General features: G+C 42.3%; 1 protein-coding gene across 1 annotated transcript in view; it reads left to right on the top strand.

The window, feature by feature from the left end:
• Positions 1-19538, top strand: part of syt3 (synaptotagmin III) — a 180405-nt gene extending 160867 nt beyond the window's left edge. Inside the window, exons 10-13 of the mRNA XM_079564459.1 lie at positions 2303-2474; positions 8592-8721; positions 15851-15944; positions 18506-19538. Of these exons, the coding sequence (XP_079420585.1) occupies positions 2303-2474; positions 8592-8721; positions 15851-15940 (392 nt within the window). The 3' untranslated portion in view covers positions 15941-15944; positions 18506-19538. The remainder of the gene's footprint in view (positions 1-2302; positions 2475-8591; positions 8722-15850; positions 15945-18505) is intronic.
• Positions 19539-20074: the final 536 nt, after the last annotated feature.

The following is a 20074-nucleotide window of genomic DNA, read 5'->3' as shown; positions in this document are numbered from 1 at the left end:
CTGCATAAAAACATCAAATCAAATAAAACTTCCAATGCACTTCCACTCTTATATCTATGCCAGAAAGCATTAGAAAAACTTTCACATTGATATCTCTTGATTAATTGTTTTTCCATGCTCACCTGCAGTAGTTTGCTTTAAATACATGGGGTCTTCTGTGCTTTATTTTGATAACGCCCAAGTACAATAGTAGCTTTTTCAGTGTTTAGCTGAGCATGTTTATTATCACTGGAACGTTTGCTTGTGTTCTGATTTGTACAGAATAAGACACTGGAACAAGAGGAAGAAATTGCTTGTTATTTTTATTTGGCTTTAAAGCTTTCATATAGGCCCTATCTACCAACACTGACATTTCAGCAGAGCTCACCAGCTGTCCACTAATAATCAACATCGGGTATTAAAGGGATATTTCAGGATTTTTGACATAGGGCCTCATTTCCCAGTTATCCAGAGTGTTGCTGATACCTGGAGATATTTTTATTGTAATTCATGCAGTTCTTATGTTTAAAGAGTTTCGTGGCGCTAGGCTAATGCAAGGCTAGCGCATTTCTATGGTATCAGCTAGCCTGCATTAAAAACAGTCTGACCCGCTCCACAGAGCACCTGAGGCAAATCACTTATAACACCAGACTAACCATATAAATGTCTGTGTCGATAGAATATATTTTGGAATAAACTGACCTTGCATCACATGAATGATCGCATTTTGAGGGACTATTTTCTAGCAGATCACTCCGCCGCTGCGTAGCTTATACAACCACGAAGCTGATGCTGCTCAAATATAAGGTATTTTAAATGCAACATGGTTAAAATTACTCTATGGACACAGACATTTATATGGTTAGTCTGGTGTTACAAGTGATTTGCCTCAGGTGCACTGTGGAGCGGGTCAGACTGTTTTTAATGCACAACATAAGAACAAATTGCGAAATTCAACTGTCTGGAAATTTGTGATACCAATATGTTATACTCTTGAAATAGAAGCATCATTGTACCAAGGTTGAAAGCTTTAAAGGAATAGGCCACCGTTTTTACATACTAAGATATGTTCTTAGCTCACTTTAGTCGAGTTAATATATCCCCGTCTGGTCTTTGTCCGTGCGCTCTGTCACGCAAACGGAGCACATACGCAGCCTCTCCCACATGTCACATAGCTCCGAAAAAGCTCACGATAGAAGCTACTAAGCTCTTCCACGTGTTCCCTATTTAAATAAAGTTACGTGAAGTGTTTTCATGCGAAGTATATTTACCCAGAAATGTAGCATGTCGATTTTATAAGCAAATAAAAAGGGGGACTATATTGTGAGGCGTAATGATACGAGGAGCACAGCGTCCGCGTAGTAACTCCTAAAGACTTCCCCCGCTCACTTCCGTCAATAACCTTTAGGAGTTACTGCGCGGACGTTTTACTCCTCGTATCATTACGCCTCACAATATAGTCCCCCTTTTTATTTGCTTATAAAATCGACATGCTACATTTCTGGGTAAATATACTTCGCATGAAAACACTTCACGTAACTTTATTTAAATAGGGAATACGTGGAAGAGCTTGGTAGCTTCTATCGTGAGCTTTTTCGGAGCTATGTGACATGTGGGAGAGGCTGCGTATGTGCTCCGTTTGCCTGGCAGAGCGCACGGACAAAGACCAGACGGGGATATATTAACTCGACTAAAGTGAGCTAAGAACATATCTTAGTATGTAAAAACGGTGGCCTATTCCTTTAAAGTTTGGCTTTGTATAACTTCTTAAAGGAGAGGAAAATCAACTTTTTAAAGCTTTTTACCTCGTCACAAAGTTGGTCTCTCATCAAAAACATAACCTGGAGCTGTGTTTCGAGCCACATCTTCGCATCTTTGAGTAATCTTTGAATCTTCCCCTGTGGCTATTCTAAGCAGCGCTCCCAGAAAGCTCCTCCCGAGGTCCTACGTATCCAGGAAATGCTCTCCTCGCCCCTCGATCTCTTGCTGTGTCAGACTGTTTTTAATGCAGGCTAGCTGATACCATAGAAATGCGCTAGCCTAGCACTAGCCTAGCACCACGTAACTCTTCAAACATAAGAACTGCATGAATTACAAAAAAAAACATCTCCAGGTATCAGCAACACTCTGGATAACTAGAAAATTAGGCTCTATGTCAAAAATCCTGAAATATCCCTTTAAACAAAGAGCATTGCTGGTTTTCTGACTTAGAAACTAAAGACATCTCAATCTCCAGGCTTTAGGGGTTTGTGGGGTTTGTCTGTGCCACTCATAGAACATGTTGTTAATTGGCTTATGTGCTCTCTCTCTCTGGCCTCCACAGATCCGTACGTGAAGGCCTCGCTGGTGTGTGACGGGCGCAGGTTAAAAAAGAGGAAGACGTCTATAAAGAAGAACACTCTGAACCCGACGTACAACGAGGCTCTGGTCTTTGACATCCCCAACGAGAACATCGAGAACGTCTCCATCGTCATCGCAGTTATGGACTACGACTGGTCAGTATTACGACAGCCCTACCACTGTGTATCTTCATCAGAAAGAACATTTTGCCTCGTGGTTCACTCCGGCAGGCCTCACTTACCTGGGAAACAGAGATTATAGTAATACAGTGTCCCAAAAGGAGGAGAGCGATCCGATCAAATCAAGACAAATTGTTTTTGTTCGGCCTAATATCACTGTAGAAGTTTCCTCACAGGGCTGCACGAATATTACTCATTTGCAAACAGGAACGGTTTGGAAACTAGTAACGACGCAGAGATCAGACCGTGAAAGAGACAATGTAATATCCAAATAAAGTCATTTTAAAGGAGCAATGGCGCTAGTAAGAGGAAGAAAAGTTTGTATGTTTCTGTGCAAGCTGTGAATGAGCAGCTGAAAGACTGGTTAAATATAAAACTATTTAGGAAAAGATTTAAAGAGGTCATTTTTGAGCCAGTGGTGACAGGAAGATGTTGTGTGCATAGCAATGAACAGACAGATGAAGCAGATATTGTATTCTTTTATAAAGACACAGGAGGTACATAAACAAGGACCAGAGAATAGGGCTCAGACTTTTACTCCTCGACCGGAACGTTTTGATCCTAGTCTTAAATGTGGAGACAGTTTCCATTTATTGAATGTTAAATGACTGTGACTGTGCAGGACTAGGACTAAAAATCAAAAATGAATTCTCTGCACTTCCTTTATGCACTACTACTACTCCTGCTAATACTAACTGTTCAACTCCTTACCAGTCAAAGTACTTGATTTTGTACAGGTTTTGTCGAATACTACTCCAATAAAAGTTGCTGAGCTAATTTTTTCTTAAGTGAAATGACTGAAGTACTTGTGAGTGCTCATCAATTCAAAGTAGAAAGTTCAAATCAGTTTAAAATTAACTTTGTGCCTTCAACAACATAACGCGACGGGGACAAACCCTCTTCCTTGTTTTGAGACAATGGCATTGACAGTATATTTCCACTGCACCACCTATTGTTCTGGAGTGTGCATTATAAGGCTTTTAAAATGAACAATAACATTACTTTGGAGCCTTTCTGTAAATGTAGTGGAGTAGAAGTAATAAGTTCTCAGCAGACTATTATTCAAGCAAAGTATAGATCCTCAAAATCTCTACTTAAGTACAGGGCTGAAGTAAATTTACTTTGTTACTAACCACCTCGACCTCTGCTCTTAACGACACCTTTGTCTACAATAAAACACTCCAGTGCGACTGAGAGCTTCCACAAACACTGATTTTAACATTTTTAAAGGAACAGGCCACCGTTATTCCATACTGAAATATGTTCTTTTCTTACCTGAGCTTAGACGAGTTGATGTGTACCTGCCTAGTCTATACGCGTGTGCTCAGTCACACAAAATGATCAAAGTCGTTGTTAGCATTTAGCCTCTCCTCCTCTCTATGGGGCCAAACGGGGTGATGTTAGAAGCGACCAATCTCTTCCACGTTTTCCCTATTAAAATACAGTTACGTGAGTTACACCATCCAAGTGTAGTTACACAAAATAAAACATGTCCATTTTCTAAGTCGATAAAAAGGGGCACTATATTGTGAGGCATAAAAGAGTGGTGCGCACTGAATGGGTGCTGCTGCCGGATGCTCTCTCATCGAATGCAATTTCTCCATCGGTGAGATCAATAAAGTACCATCTTATCTTATTTTATCTTATCTTAATAACACCTTAGGAGCAGTATGAACCTTTTGTAAAAGGTTCATACTGTGTTCTTAGGTTAAGACTTATGCTCCGTCCACACCAAACTCAATTTGGGCGTCAAAAACGCGCGTCACGCCCGTTGTTGGACGCCTGTGCTCATTCAAGTCAGACGCTCGTAACCAAGCGTCAAAACGCTCTCGACGCGCGTCAAGAGCGTCGTCGTGGAGCGCGTTGGGAGCCGTTGTCAGTTATCAGTTATCAACATGGATGACATAGAGAGAGTGGCTTGGCTTTTGTTGCTGCATAAAGCCAGACAACGTCGTCTACGGGCTCGTCGGCGCCGTGTCTGGATTCATGAGATCGTCCGAAGGCGTTCTCAGTTTTGCGAGTTTCACCATTTGCTCCAGGAGCTGCGCTCGCACGAGAGTCGCTTTCAACGGTACTTCCGCCGCTTATAATCCTGGTGTTTAGATAAAGAAGCACTGATGTGTCTTTCTAAAAAAAAAAAGTCCCAGAGCGGCTGTAGCTCCGGTTCACAAAGAAGCTACGTCCGTGACTTGCGACTTGTTGACATCTGTGGGGCTGGCGTAGAATCTGCCCCGGTGGCTTAGCTACAACGTACGTCACTATGGGGAGAAAGCACCTGATTGGTCGACGCTCGCGAATTTCGCCAAAAAGTTCAACATTTCCCAACTCGAGCGTCGGCCGCGCTCGACGCCCTGGAGGCGCGTCAAACGCTCACCAGGCGCGAAAAACCTCAAAACGCGCCGCGGAGGAGGCGCGTGACGCGCTGCGGGACATCTTGACGCCCCCCGGAGGCGCGTCCTCCATGTATTTTAAATGTAAACCTGACGCTTTGGAGGCGCCAAAACGAGTTTGGTGTGGACGGAGCATTAGAGGGCCAGATCTTGTGGCGGCGCACAGGGCGGCGCAGGCTCTTGGCGAATTATTTTCCGAGTGGTGGCGCTATATGTGCCATTCGCCTCCGCCACCTGTGAGGGGGCGTCACAAGAGGAGGTGACTGCACTGATGGAAACAAGGCTGACATTCACTTCCTCGTTTACATTGCGCTGTCTTGCGTTCTTTCTTAAGCCTTAGGGTCTCACAGGTCAAACTAAAAACTTTATTTACCCCATCGTGAGCTAAACGATGTTCACGTCTCGAGAGAAAAAGAGCTACAGCGTCCGCTGTGTGAACGCGAAGTAAAACAAAAGCACATGTTCACCCCACACAACCACTCTCCTGGACGCGGAGTCGATCTGGTTGGAGGAAAATGTGTGTCTCCACCCACTTACATGCGCTAAGTCTGGAGTGGCAAGATCACAAAGTGCGCTCCTACTGAGCACAAAATGTCACGCTATCGTCTGCGTTTTGAGACACAAGATCGGGCCCTTACTGTTTTGTTCTTTTAGTAAGACAGAAGGTTTAGTTTACCTGCTTTACTAGTTTAGATCACTTCCTGTGATCTTCCTAAGGTGGTGGAGGTGACGTGTCGTAGGCAGCTTACATGGATTTTCCAGTGGCGCCTTCTCCAGGACGGCATCCCAGGTGTGGGATAAGGTGTATGCTCCGTCATCCCAGTTCATAGATGTTGGTGCACATTTCCTGATCTCGATGGCTTCTCTGATCCAGCGGTGGTACTTGTTACTTTCGGCACGGATGACCCTGACATTGTCCCAAAACTAGACAATGCACTAGTAGCTGAGTAAGTGAACTAGTAAAGCAGGTTAATTAAACCTTCTGTCTTAATAAAAGAACAAAACAATAATAACACCTTAGGAGCACTTCGATGTCCGCACAGTAATATCTTCACTTTATTGCGTGGAAGTGCTCCTAAGGTGTTATTATGCCTGACTTGGATCGTGTAACTACACCCGTAACTGTATTTAAAATGAGAAAACGTGGAGCTTGGTCGCTTCTAGCTTCACCCCCGTTTGGGTCCATAGAGGAGCGGAGGAGAGGCTAAATGCTAACAACATTTTTGATTTTTTTGCTTGATTGAGCGCACACACAAAGACCAGACAGGTACGCATCAACTCGTCTAATCTCAGGTAAGAACATATCTCAGTATGTAAAAATGGTGGCCTGGGGTTCTGTTTTGGTTTCTTCAAACATCGTCTATAATAAAACAAATATCCAGACTGTGCTGCACTAACACCTGCTAATTGTTGACATTCTTCTACAGGGATGAGGCTAACGCAGGTGGAGTGCCGAGGTTAATCGAGGTTAATTTGGGTAATAAATGGAAGTTCAGAAGCGACAGATTGATCTGTTTCCCCAAGACTTTCGTCTGCCTTTGTGTGTAGGCGAAGAGGCTCGGGCTGCACCATATAAGAACAAATTGTGAAATTCAACTGTCTGGAAATTTGTGATACCAATATGTTATACTCTTGAAATAGAAGCATCATTGTACCAAGGTTGAAAGCTTTAAAGTTTGGCTTTGCATAACTTCCTAAAGGGGAGGAAAATCAACTTTTTAAAGCTTTTTACCTTGTCATAATATTAGCCTGGAGCTGTGTTTGGAGCCACTTGCGCATCTTTGAATCTTCCCCAGTGGCTATTCTAAGCAGCGCTCCCAGAAAGCTCCTCCCGAGGTCCTACGTATCCAGGAAATGCTCTCCTCGCTCCTCGATCTCTTGCTGTTCGCCGCAAAGTACAAACACCCACCACAGCTTCATTAAAGCCACACGAGCCGACAAACAGCTGTGTAGCAAAGGCGAGGAAGCGGAGATTACCAAATAGCTACAAAAAACAATAATACTCCCTCTTTCTTCTCTCAAACACCGCTGATGTCTTCTATCTAATTCATCTATTCTAATCTAATTCTACGGCTCCGGTAATGATACTTAGAGGCTGGCGGTATGAGATCCTCTTATACACATCTGGCAGCGTCTTTGAGCTCGTTGCCTTTTCGATGTTGTTGAACACGACAGAGGGGTCCCGTCTGAGTCAGGCTCCTGGTGGACGCTCCCTGTTTTACATCAACAGCAGCCATGAATATTCATCGCAAATGCTAATGTCATGCTAATGCAATGCTAATGACATGCTAATGCTAGCGCCCGCCAGTGTTTGTGTCTCGCGTCGACACTTGGCTCTGCTTCACGTCGTCTGCCTCCTTTGGCCCCGGCTGGGGGTGTGTTGATGCTTGTTTATGGTCTGCTCGCACCTTTTACAGGCCTAGCATGTGCAGTTAGCCTGGTTTCCTTCAGAGGATGAGAGCAGCTTAGTCTAATAGGTGACTTTTAAGGTCATGGTGTGGAGTCGAATGCTCTGCTGTCCTGTCTTTACTATTCTTTTAATTGATCATTTTATCCTGTATTTTTAATCATATACTGATGTGAAAATATTAAGGCTAGGACAAAATAGGGTTTCTGCAATAGACAAGTTTTAATACTTCCAATACTATAATAAAACATGTTGAGTTAAAGGAATGAACTAATCACAATAGTCCTAGTTAATTTATCAGTGCAGATGCTATTCCTCAAAGTGTTGAGTCTTCAGGTATTTTGTAAAATGAGAAGCTTAGTTTAGCTTTTGTTTGAAATGAAGCTCTTTTATTTTTTCGGTAAGTCACACAGCATTTTATTGTGTTAATGCACTTTTCAATCTTAAAGGGACTATGCGGAGTTTAATGTTGTGAAATGTTGAAACTAAGTATTTTCCTCCCCCTACATGTTCCAGCCATGTGTAGGATGAGCTCAGACCTGTTCACCACAACTGCCTCTAAAATCCTGCACTGTCGCTAAAAACCGTGTTAATTCGGATCCGAAGTGTCGTCATGAACGAGCTTAATATAGAACCTGCAGTTACGCATAAGACCTGAGGTGGCATTAGTGAGCATAAAATGATTAACTTGCATCCAGTCCCTGTAACACTTCAAGAAATGTTAAATGGCATTTGGTTTATAGCTTTTGGACACTTGACTGTTTTCTCTTTACACATTTTAAAGTAAATATATTACTTATGATCAATCATTCTCAGTGTAAAATTATATATTTTCCCCCAATATCAATTATGTAATCATGTGCCTTATTAATTTCATATTTGACCGTAGTGGTACTACTGTAAAGTAACATGTGCAATAATCTCTGTATCAGCTGCACTTTATTAACTCTTCTTCTTGAACGCCGACTGTAACAAGTGAATTTCTCCTTTGTGAGATCAATAAAGGTTTATCTTATCTTATCTTACTTGTCAGGAACTATTTTTCTTGGCGGAGAGTTCCCTTATAAAAGTCACTGTCAGATGTTTAAGGCTGTTTTAAAAAGTTCGATTAACTAGACTTTCCTGAGGAGTTGTTTCTTATCCGTTTCCTATCCGTTTGCTGCTTTACCCACAACCTCCTTTCAACCCGAAACACCAAAATGGACATGCTACATCAGCGAAATGGAAAAAACTCTCTATTTGACTGTTTTCCCTCATGCATGTTTTTGATTGAATCTCTCTCTTCTCTCTCTCTAGTATCGGGCACAATGAGGTTATAGGCATGTGCCGCGTAGGATCCATGGGCGATGGTCCGGGCCGGGAGCACTGGTCAGCCATGTTGGCCAATCCACGCAAACCCATCGAGCACTGGCATCAACTCCTCGAGGTAACGACTCCATTATGGTGACATGACGTGGACAAATGTGTTTGATACTGAGTTAAATATACACAATGATGACGAAACACCCAAGTGCCCAAGTGACAGTTCAAGACGGTCAGTAAAGCTTCAAAGTTCAGGGGGCCAAAAAGACACAGTAATATTTAGCATGAAAAGAAATCACTATGATTGAACCTCCTTTAGTCATTTCGCCCTCAGACCAAACCACTTCGAAAGACAGATTTACTCATGTTCAGTAGCAATTACAAGACGAGGCACATCCTCCACAGTATTATCCTAGGTTCAGAAATAGGATAATACTGAGTTGAGCTGGTCATTGGGGCATGTTTTGTACTGATGGCAACAGTGTAAGTGTGCCTTTAAAGGGACTATACGGAGTTAAAAATGTCAAAATTATGTATTTTCCTCCCCCTACATGTTCCAACAATGTCCTAAGGCATAGAATGAGCCCAGACCTGTTCACCACAACTAAACTCTAAAATCCTGCACTGTCACGACAAAAGGTGTTAAAGCAGTACTAAGTAACGTGTTTACCTTAATAAATCCTTTCCGTAGTCCCTCTGGGGGTAATACAAGTGTTTATGGGATGATTGGAGGGTCTTTCATCTCCCCCTGGTGTCTCTGGCCAGAAAACCATGTTTGCAACTTGACTGCCACCGGACGGGAGCCACCAATACACACTAATAGAATCACGAAGAAGAAGCTAGCAGGCTAATGGGCAAAGCTAACTGAGGGCTAGCGTTACTTTAAACAGTATTTACAGCCAAGTTTGAGTGAAAAAAATTACTTCCATTGTATAATTGGATGTACAATATCCCTCTCTCCCTTCGCCTTTTCTGTCAGCGTAGTATTTACTCTCCAAGACAATTAATAAGTTAAAAAATCGCAACTTGCTACGACACCTGCAGTTGCGCTTATGGCCTCTAGGGACAAGAGTTACTTAGTACTGCTTTAACACACATTTATGTTATATATCCAGCAAATGGGGCACAGACGTAGCAGTTCTGTCTGTCGAGCCACAGCAGGATTTAGGCTACTAAAGATCTGCTTCACTCCTCAGACTAAATTAACACATCAAACTTGAGGAAAGCTGCAGTTACACGTATGACCTGAGGTGTCAGTAGTGGGTGTAAATGTAAAATGGCTAACTTGCATCTGGCCCCTTTAAGAAATAAAATATTATATCTGTATTTGGACATGAAAATGGCATTTCAAAGCATTCATTTTGACTTCTTGCTACCTGTATGGACGCATATCGGCACGTTGTCATTTTGTCCTTGGGCAAGACACTTCACCTGTCATGTTTATGTATGACTGTAGTGTGTGAGTGAGTGGTTGGAGATGCCGCTGGTTGGAGAAGGCTCTTCTGCTCATCTACCCTGTGTCAAAATGATAAATAAAGGTCTGTCGTTGAAGCGCTTTGTGTTAATTTGAAAAGCGCTACACAAATAAAAACCCTTTCATTCCCTCTCAATGTGACCGTGAGTGATTGGAGGCGCTCGCTCAGGCTTTCGACTTAACCAAAACAAAACCTTTTCAGCGTCAGCAAAACAGATCTGTCGGTAAATCTGTATTGGACCATTGCATTACCGTGGCAGATTTGCAGTACACTGTGCAGGCCTAATGTGGACGCTCATGTGAGAATAAGCATGATTTGTTCTGTGCTTGGCTACATAACTCTGTGATAATAATTTCAACAGGCCTGACGCTCGCAGCTGTACTGGACTGACGCCTGTGAAAATAATGGCCCCGGTCATTAATAATTCAGTTAACACCAAAAGCATTATGCTACACTCGATACGCTGTAATTGTGGCGTGGAGCGAGGCGGGGTTTGCAGGCATCACCAAATGAAGCCCAAGTGTAAATTTAACCAGGAAGACGTTATATTCTACTCTAACTACTCTTTCCTGTCCATCCTCCATATTATCCATGGACTTATACAGGCTAGCTAAGTCGTAATTTTTAGTTTGAATAAAATGTCATGCTTTTTAATGACATTTAACCTCCACCTGAACCAAGCACATTTTCTCCAGTTTGGCTTTACCCAGATCCAAGAGCTTCTTGATAAAAAAAAGTGTCAAAATGGCGACAAAAAAACAAGAAGAAAATGAGGGAGCCACATAAAGCAACAAAAATGTGATCACGAAGGAGATGAAAAAGAAAATGAATAAAGTGACGGCAACAGTGCAAGGAATAGATCAGTTTAGATCAGTTATGTTGCTATAGGGTAGGGGGAGGCAAGTTTGTGTCATGAAGGGCGGATTTTAATCATTGCCAAAACACCCAGTTTGCGGGACCCAGAGACATGATCTCGAGACAATGCGTTAGTCCTACCATTCAAGTTGGTGTATGCTTCCACAGAAAAGGGATAAATACCCTCTCAGAGCGTCAGACTGATACGTGGGCGCCTGAGCACCACAGTCAAGGCTATGACAGAGATTCTACGACTTTACAGCTTGACCCAATATGATAAATAGCAATTTACTGTTATCCTCTAACAGCGACCACAGAAGATAGTTCTGCAACCCACTTTCTGGTCCAAAAACACAAGTTGAGAATCATTGCTTTACATGATATGTATATGACCAAGTGGGGTGCTCTGCTAGGATATTTTAAAAATACTCAGACTATTTAGAGTACTTTAAAGGAACAGGCCACCGTTTTTCCATACTGAGATATGTTCTTACCTGAGCTTAGACGAGTTGATACATACTTGTCTGGTCTTTGTGTCCGTGGAAGAGCATGGTCGCTTCCAACTTTACCCCCGTTTGAAGCTATAGGCATATGCTGGAAGAGGCCAAATGCAAACAACATCTTTGTCTTTTCGCGTGACTGAGCGCACGCACAAAGACCAGACAGGCACACATCAACTCGTCTAAGCTCAGGTAAGAACATATCTCAGTATGGGAAAGCGGTGGCTTGTTCGTTTAAGGTATTTGATGTCACATTTGCATAATAATATTTCTCAAAATCATCTTGGGGTCCAGAGGTTCTATGTGGAGGGCCGGATTTGGCCCCTGGGCCTGACGTTGCCTACCCCTGCCAGTCGAGAATGTGCTCGGATAAGGCGGGTGGTAAAAGATTAAGGTCTTGATTTTGGTGCAATTGATTTGAACCACATGATGGTGGCACGGTGGTTTGCACTTGTGCTTCACAGCTGGAAGGTCTCAGGTTCAATCTTTACCCAGGCGGGGAATCTCTGTGTGGAGTTTGCCTGATCTCCTTGTGTCTCCGCAGGTTGCCTCCTGATTTTTCCCCTACCACTAAAAACATGTACAATAGGCCAGAATGAATGTAGTGGGTGGTAAGAGATTATTAATGATGAACTTCTGGACCCATCAATTGAGAACTGCACTGCACTTGTATTTGTCCTCATCTATAGCTGTTTTTGTTTTTGCACTTGGACGTATTGAAAACATAATATTGATGGAAGAGTCTGTTTTGTTCATCCGTACACTATATTTCACACTTCTTGATTTGGAATCCAGCACAAAACAGCGCAGAACTCCACCGCATTAAGAAAGTAAACAACCCTTACTTACGAGGACGTATTTACCATTGCAGCAGCGAAACCCAACGGAGGCATTAAGCGAAAACATCGAGAAATAAAACCGAGCGGAATGAATCAGAAATCACTTCTCTCCACTCTCCGGGAACAGTCTGACAATATGGAGTACGCCCCATAAATCTTTGATAAGCCTGATCTGCATAAGTAACTGTAAAATGCACTGCTTTGACAATATGATTAATACATGATTAATAATGGGCTTTCGTCAGCGCGGGAGAGAACGAACGAAGCAGGAAGGAAAATATGGGAAACGCTGGTGATTTACGGCTGTGTTTGTGTCATAAGGAAAAACATTTAGAAACTTAGAGACTAACACTATAATCAACAACGAATAATTGAAGACCTGTTCATTTTGAGTTAGGCATTAACTGTAGTAGTTAAGTAGATATTAAAGGGATATTTCAGGATATTTGACATAGGGCCTCATTTCCTAGTTATCCAGAGTGTTGCTGATTTCTGGAGATTTTTTTATTGTAATTCAAGCAGTTCTTATGTTTGAAGAGTTTCATGGCGCTAGGCTAATGCAAGGCTAGCACATTTCTATGGTATCAGCTAGCCTGCATTAAAATCAGTCTGACCCGCTCCACAGTGCACCTGTAACACCAGACTAACCATATAAATGTCTGTGTCGATAGAGTAATTTTAACCATTTTGCATTTAAAATGCCTTATATTTGAGCAGCATCAGCTTTGTGGTTGTATAAGCTATGCAGCGCGGAGTGATCTGCTAGAAAATAGTCCCTCAAAATGCGATCATTCATTTGATGCAAGGTCAGTTATATTTCAAAAATTATTCTATCGACACAGACATTTATATGGTTAGTCTGGTGTTATAAGTGATTTGCCTCAGGTGCACTGTGGAGCGGGTCAGACGGTTTTTAATGCAGGCTAGCTGATACCATAGAAATACGCTAGCCTAGCACAAGCCTAGCGCCACAAAGCTCTTCAAATATAAGAACTGCATGAATTACACAAAAAAATATCTCCAGAAATCAACAACACTCCGGATAACTAGGATAAGAGGCCCTATGTCAAAAATCCTGAAATATCCCTTTAAGTGCTATTCATGCTTAACTGAACTGTTCATGATGAATTAAGTGTTACGTCATCATTTATAAGGCTCAATAAGGTGTAATTATTATAAAGTGTTACCCAAGAAGTTATTATTGTTAAAAAGTTGCCCAATTTGTCCAATTTACTTTAAAAATCAAATTGTTACTTAATTCTTCTGCCTAATCTTTATAAATAACACATGCATAGTTTGTGGCATTAACAATATTGTGTTTGGCATTATTGTGCATATTTGACTTCTATGAGCTCGGTGTGTGAATACATATAGATTTTCAAATATCATTGACTGGACTGGTTTCACAGAGACACATTATGTAATAACAGCTCGAAATGAAATAAAATGTCAGTAGCGCTTAGCATTAAGTGATTGTCATTAAGTATTAATAAGATATTAATAAACATTAGTTATAAATGGGTCATTAATACTATGCTTGTAATGATATTAATAAGGTGCTCATATTATCAACCATCATGCTAAGGCACGTTTCATGTACAAGACAATGTGCCTCACAGTAACAACAAACACACATTCACAATAAAGAAACAAACATAAAAAGCAATAAAAACAAGTCAATCGATACAATTACATTAAAAATATACAGAGCCCGGCCGATATTAGCATATTTTTAATATCGGCTGATAAAAAGGCTGATATTTCCGGGACTGAAAGTGATAGAGACTTCAGTTTTCAGCAGCGGAAAGAGCTCAGTCAGAGCTTTAAAATGAGCCCCCACAGCTTGTCAGCCTCAGGGGAGCGGAGAAACATCATGGTGAAAATTGTTTGTGCACCTAATTTACATATTTTATGTTATACACTTTTGTGTATAATTTCAGAACCATAAGAGACAGAGATGTACCATTTTTGGTTTTGGAATCTACTGATTTTTGTCTTTCAAAAAAGCTCCCCCGAGAAGTAGCTGCTAAACATAATTATACTGTCACTGTTCAACACTGACACATTTAGAAGCTTCACACACAGGATTATAGACAACTATAAAATTTGGACAAAAATATCAGTGGTGCATACGATGATACCGGCATCGGCCAATCAGAATACCCGATAATTGTTTAGTTTAGTTTAGTTTGTTGATTTAGCACTATGCTAATTTAAATCTGTAATCCCCACATCGGGCGACCGATATTTCTATATATTTTTATGATTGAAACCTTTACTATAATAATAAATGCTTAACTTAAGGCTATTTGAGAGATTTAAAGGGACTATACAGAGTTTAAAAATGTTAAAATTAAGTATTTTCCTCCCCCTACATGTTCCAACAATGTCCTAATGTGTAGAATGAGCTCAGACCTGTTCACCACAACTGCCTGTAAAATCCTGCACTGTCACAGGTGTTCATTCGGGTCTGAAGTGCCGTCATGCACGAGCTTAATATAGAAGCTGCAGTTACACGTATGACCTGAGGTGGCAGTAGTGAGTATAAAATGGCTAACTTGCATCTAGCCCCTTTAAAAAAACAACATCAAATTAAAGCACTTAAAATATCGGCCTTTATATCGGCCAGGCCAAACCCATACATATCGGTTTCGGACCCGGAAAATCCATTTTGGTGGGCCCTAAAAATATATGCATTCATATTGAAATGAGTTAAAGTACATTCAGTTGCCATAGGCAGCAGTAAACAAGCATGTTTTCAGCCTGGACATACATGTAGACAGATTTGAGCCTGTCTCATGTCGTCACTGAGGCTGTTCCACACTTTGCTGCATAAAGTAGGCCATGAAAAGTATCCTCACTACCACAACCAGAAGCCTAAGAGAATTACTAACACTTATTAATACCTTATTAATACTTAAGGAGCACCCCTTAATATAAGGCAAGACTAAAATGTTTTCTTCTTTGTTATAAAACCACAATTTGTAATAATGTTCTCATATTGGGACAGACATTAAGGTGTGCTCGTTATGTTTTAATAATATGCTTGTAAAGTTTTAACACACTGCTTATTTTATCTGTTAACATACTAATAGGTCATTAATAATAGGCTTATTCATAGCTAACCCTAACCTTAAAAGAATTTCTGATGCTTATTAAAACTCTACTATAAGACTTCATCTTATAGACAATGAATAGAAAGCTTTAAAGGGCATGTATAAAACTATAGAAACGTCAAAAAAACCTCAAAACTAAAAAAAAAAACTCAAAATTGGATGTGCAAAGTTTACAGTCATAGTGCAGGTGTGATGAATACACACGAGTAAGGCATTTGTGAATACGTATTTTAATCAGTTTGGTGCTTATAAATGGTAAACGATGGTATTAAATATGTTAATAACTGATGAAGTGTTTGCCAATGCATTACAAACTGCCTAATAATGAGAAGTTACCAAATTCAGTACAAAGCGCAATGAGGGTTTATTACAAAGTGTGGTTTTATTACTCTATGAAGTGAACATTTATTACATTATGACAAGGCACTTCTTCTTGATTCATCCTCTTTCTTTTCTTTTTGTCCACAGGAGAAATTCATCGGTACATTTGTGTCAAACAAGGAAGAGAAATCATCTTCAAAACCTAACATCGTGGTGGACAGTCCTCATTCCGAGTAAAGCCGTGAGTATGGATTTGTGTAATTACCGTCTTTGCATCGCTTCATCTCGGAAACGAACTGATACCGAGATCTAATGGCGATCGGACAAAGTAAAACGGAGTCACACAACGGCATCTCGTAACGAAGCTCCAACAACCGCGGTTCTCACTGTTCCCCCCTTCGGATCTTGACGTATAGCGGCATCTGGGCAGTGCTGTAGCGGCGGCCGGACACAGTGGAAGTATGCGGTGTTTAAATCGTGATCTGGCTGAGACACAGAGATAAGGAGGAGAGAGTGCTGGAGCTCTGAGGGGCTCGCAGCTGTGTAATCGCTCTGTTATGGCTTATGTAACATCCTTCCCCTCCTCCTCCTCCTCCTCCTCGCCTCTCGCCTCTCCGCTTCTGATGAACTAGCTCCAAATTGAGGTTTACACAGGAACCGGGAACGACTGGGGAGGGAAAAAAAAATTGGAAGATGTTTGGACCATTGATTTTTTAAAAGGAAAATGCTTTAGCACTTTCCCGAAAGCTAAAATCTGTAATTTCTTCCCTGTTCATTTAGTTAGAGTCAGCGTTAACTAGCCTGAAGGTTGTCGGTCGATCCGTTCCTCGCTGCTGTTGCGTCTTTAGGGAAAATGTGAGTAAATGTATTCTTGTTTGACCTTTATTTAGCCGGGAAGTTCCCACTGGCTTTCAGGATCTGTTTTTTCAGCGGAGGAGAAACACAGGGAGAACATGCAGACTCCACACAAAAAGGTCCCAGAGCTGGACGATGTATCAAAGCGATTAATCTTCATATTGATCAATCGCTTCTTCTTGGTGCAGCTTTATTTTTAGAAACATGTACATTTAGCTGATTCATGAATGTAGAGAGCATACTGTAGACATCATGCTTTCCAACCCAGCATCATTGAACGCACACATTGTCTCATCCAAACTCTAAACAATTGCATCTAAACCTATTCATTAGAAAGCCTCATGACAATTATTGAGACCAAAGTTGAGATTGTGACTCTGATTAAATTTTGATGTATTGCCATGTCCCACGCGACCTTGGATGGAACAGGGATCTTCCTGCTGTGAGGAGAGAGCGCTGTGCTGTTCACCTTTATAGCCAGTGGATCAAAGTCACACTGGAAAGTTTCGGTCAGACCTGGATGTGTGCTGGGCCGAACTGAAGAGCTGCATTTGGCTCCTAGGTGTTAGTTTGTCCACCACGTATTTAAATGCGATGAAGCCACTTCTTCACGGGACACCCATGTGGCAGCTGTGATGAACTAGGACTTCATTAAAAATATACTGAATATACAACAATTTTTTCTAGCTCTAGTTCAGTTCAGAAGAAGCTCAGAATCCAATTATGTTAAATCCATTCCTATGTATTTATCCATCCATCCATCTTTTTCTACTTTTCCGTTTCCGGGTCTTGGGGGCAGCTGTTGGATCTGCCCAAATCACATTGCACCAGCCCCTATGGCGCCTCCTGCTGGTGTCTCATAAGGGGCTTCTGAACCGCTCTTTGTCTGACCCGTCACCTGGGACCTGTTTGCCCTGGGACCTACCAGGGGCACGAAGCCTCCAACAACAGAGCTCCCCAGGAGCATTCGAGTACTCAAACCCCTCCACCACGTTAAGGTGGTGGTTTCAGGAGGGATCCTATGTATTAAGTATATTTTTAAGTCAACCTGAAGTATGCCTCCTTTACAGTCCCGTGCAGTGGGTGGGAGGTGTTGTCCATGATGGAGGTGAGCTTGGCTAACACCCTCCTGTCCCTCACCTCCTCCACAGAGTCCAGGGGGGCAGCCCAGGACGGAGCTGGCCCTCCTGACCAGCTTGTTCAGTCTGTTCTTGTCCCGCTCTGTGCTGCCCGAGGCCCAGCACACGGCAGCGTAGTGGAGAGCAGAGGCCACCACAGAGTCATAAAAAGTCCTGAGTAGAGGCCTCAGTCTCCTCAGAAGGTGGAGGCGACTTTGGTCCTTCTTGTACAGGGCGTTGGTGTTGTGGAACCATACATCTTCTTCCACTTTTCCATTTCCAGGTCGTCCCAAATCCCATTGCACCAGCCCCTTATGGCTCCTCCTGCAGGTGGTGGGTCCACGGAAGGATGGCCTCACGATTTAAACCGGGCCTGTTGGCCTCTCATAAGGGGCTTCTGAACCGCTCTTTGTCTGACCCGTCACCTAGGACCTGTTTGCCCTGGGAGACCCTACCAGGGGCACGAAGCCCCCAACAACAGAGCTCCAGGATCATTCGGGCTCAAACCCCTCCACCACGTAAAGGTGGCGGTTCCAGGGGGGAACCAGTCCAGTTTATTGTTGAGGTGAACACCCAGGTACTTGAAACTGTCCACCTCCTCACTGTCCTCCCCCGGGATGTTCAGCGGTGTGTGCTGTGTGTCCTCAAAATGGTTCCCATAACAGGGGAAAGTCATGTGACTGAAACTAATCCATAGGGTTACTTTTCTTCAGCAGTGTTATCCTCGAATTAGGATTCCAAATGCATTTTACACATCGCCTGCCCCCCACTGTGTCCTTCCTTACTAATCCCCCTCTCTCTCTCTCTTTATCTCTCTCTCTCTCCTCAGGACATAGCCATCTCCAGTTTCCTTTCTTTTCTCTCTTCCACGTGTGAATACTTCTCTCCATCGACGATCGAGAGACGCAGCGACGTACGTGTCCGTGCTGCTACGCCGCGCTGCTTTGGTCCTGCTGACTGAACCCTCCTCAAGAAGTTCAAAAGAGAAAAAAAAAAGATACACGCATTCAAGCCACACTTCTTGACCGTCAGAAGCGGCAGCGACGGCCGGCCGGTGGGGGAGTGTAAAATAGCGAGCTAGCAGCACCGTCACTAACCTTATAAGTCACTCTTTTACATAGACGCACAGTACACTTCGTCCGACGTGCGTAGTCCATGTGTGCTTAGTGTAGTTCTCATTATAGGAGGAGTGTGCCGTGATGAACTTTTGAAAAACCTAAAACGACAAAAAAATGATATTACGGAAGGAAAAAAAGAAAAAATCTTAAAAAGCCATCTCCGAATGGTCGTCCGAAAACCCCAAGGACCAAAGGCTCATGTCGAGACTCTCTCAGAAAAGAAGAAAAAAATCACTATGTCGATATTTTTTTTCTTTCGTGCAAAAACGTGGTAGTTCTTTAGACGGACCGACCATGCGTGGCGGTGGTGGAAATCTCTCCTGGCCATTTTTTTGTTTTTTTAAAGAATGGTCGATATTGATGTCAAGAGTATTTGAAAAACGAGGACTGAGCATGTTCAAGCAACCTAGAATCGTGTCCCTCTCGTATTCATTTTTTGTTTTGTTTTTTTGTTTTGTTTTTTTCCGTCAGCATTTCGGAAAGGACGTTTCAGCTTTTTTCCCCGAAAGACTCCGGCGTCCCGCGTCACGGACAATGTTGATGTGCGCGGAGAAGGTGTGGAAAATGAAAAACGACGAAACGTGATATCGTTTGAAATCCATCCACGGGATTTTTCTGTTTTTGTCCTCGCTCTGGCGTAAGGACTTCCTAACGGACACCCCGCGTCAGTGTTGCTTTGACCAGTGCGTGTTCGTTTTGTATCATCCGGATTGTGCATCACTCCTGTTCTTTTTTTGTTTGTTTTCTCGTCGTATCCACTGTTGGCGTCCACGGACTGAGGAATTTCTTTCAGGAGCCGAACGTGTCTTTGTCTCGTGTCTTTAAAAAGGAGCCATGATGTTTGACTGTTTTTGTGTGAATGAGTGTGTAAACTATGGCCATGTTTCCAGTCACGCGGCTTGGCCCGGGCCGGGTTGGTACAGCACGGTTTGGTTCGGGGACCTAACTCTTTTGCTCTTTGTTTCAGGAGGTGGAACGGTGGCCCTAAAAGTCATTATATTAGGCCTTAAATGTCCTCTTGTGATGTTGGGCTATACAAAACAACTGGATTTGATGTCATTCAAGGGCTTTAAATCTCAATTTCAGAGTAAAAAATGGCAAAAATAATATGATCTACTCTGGCTAAAATTGTACAGATTTTTTGCCCAAAATATATATGATTGCTTTTGAATATTGAAACGTTCCCCTCATTCTTCTTTGAGGGAATGTTTGCAAATCTTAAGGAATTAAATATGCACAGATGTTTTGCCTTTACGGCATTATAAATACAGTATTTGAAC

This window comes from Gobius niger, assembly GCF_951799975.1.
Source record: "Gobius niger genome assembly, chromosome: 10".
Taxonomy (NCBI): domain Eukaryota; kingdom Metazoa; phylum Chordata; class Actinopteri; order Gobiiformes; family Gobiidae; genus Gobius; species Gobius niger.
Note: the sequence above shows the minus strand (reverse complement) of the source record. Positions and strands in the feature narration are given on the sequence as shown.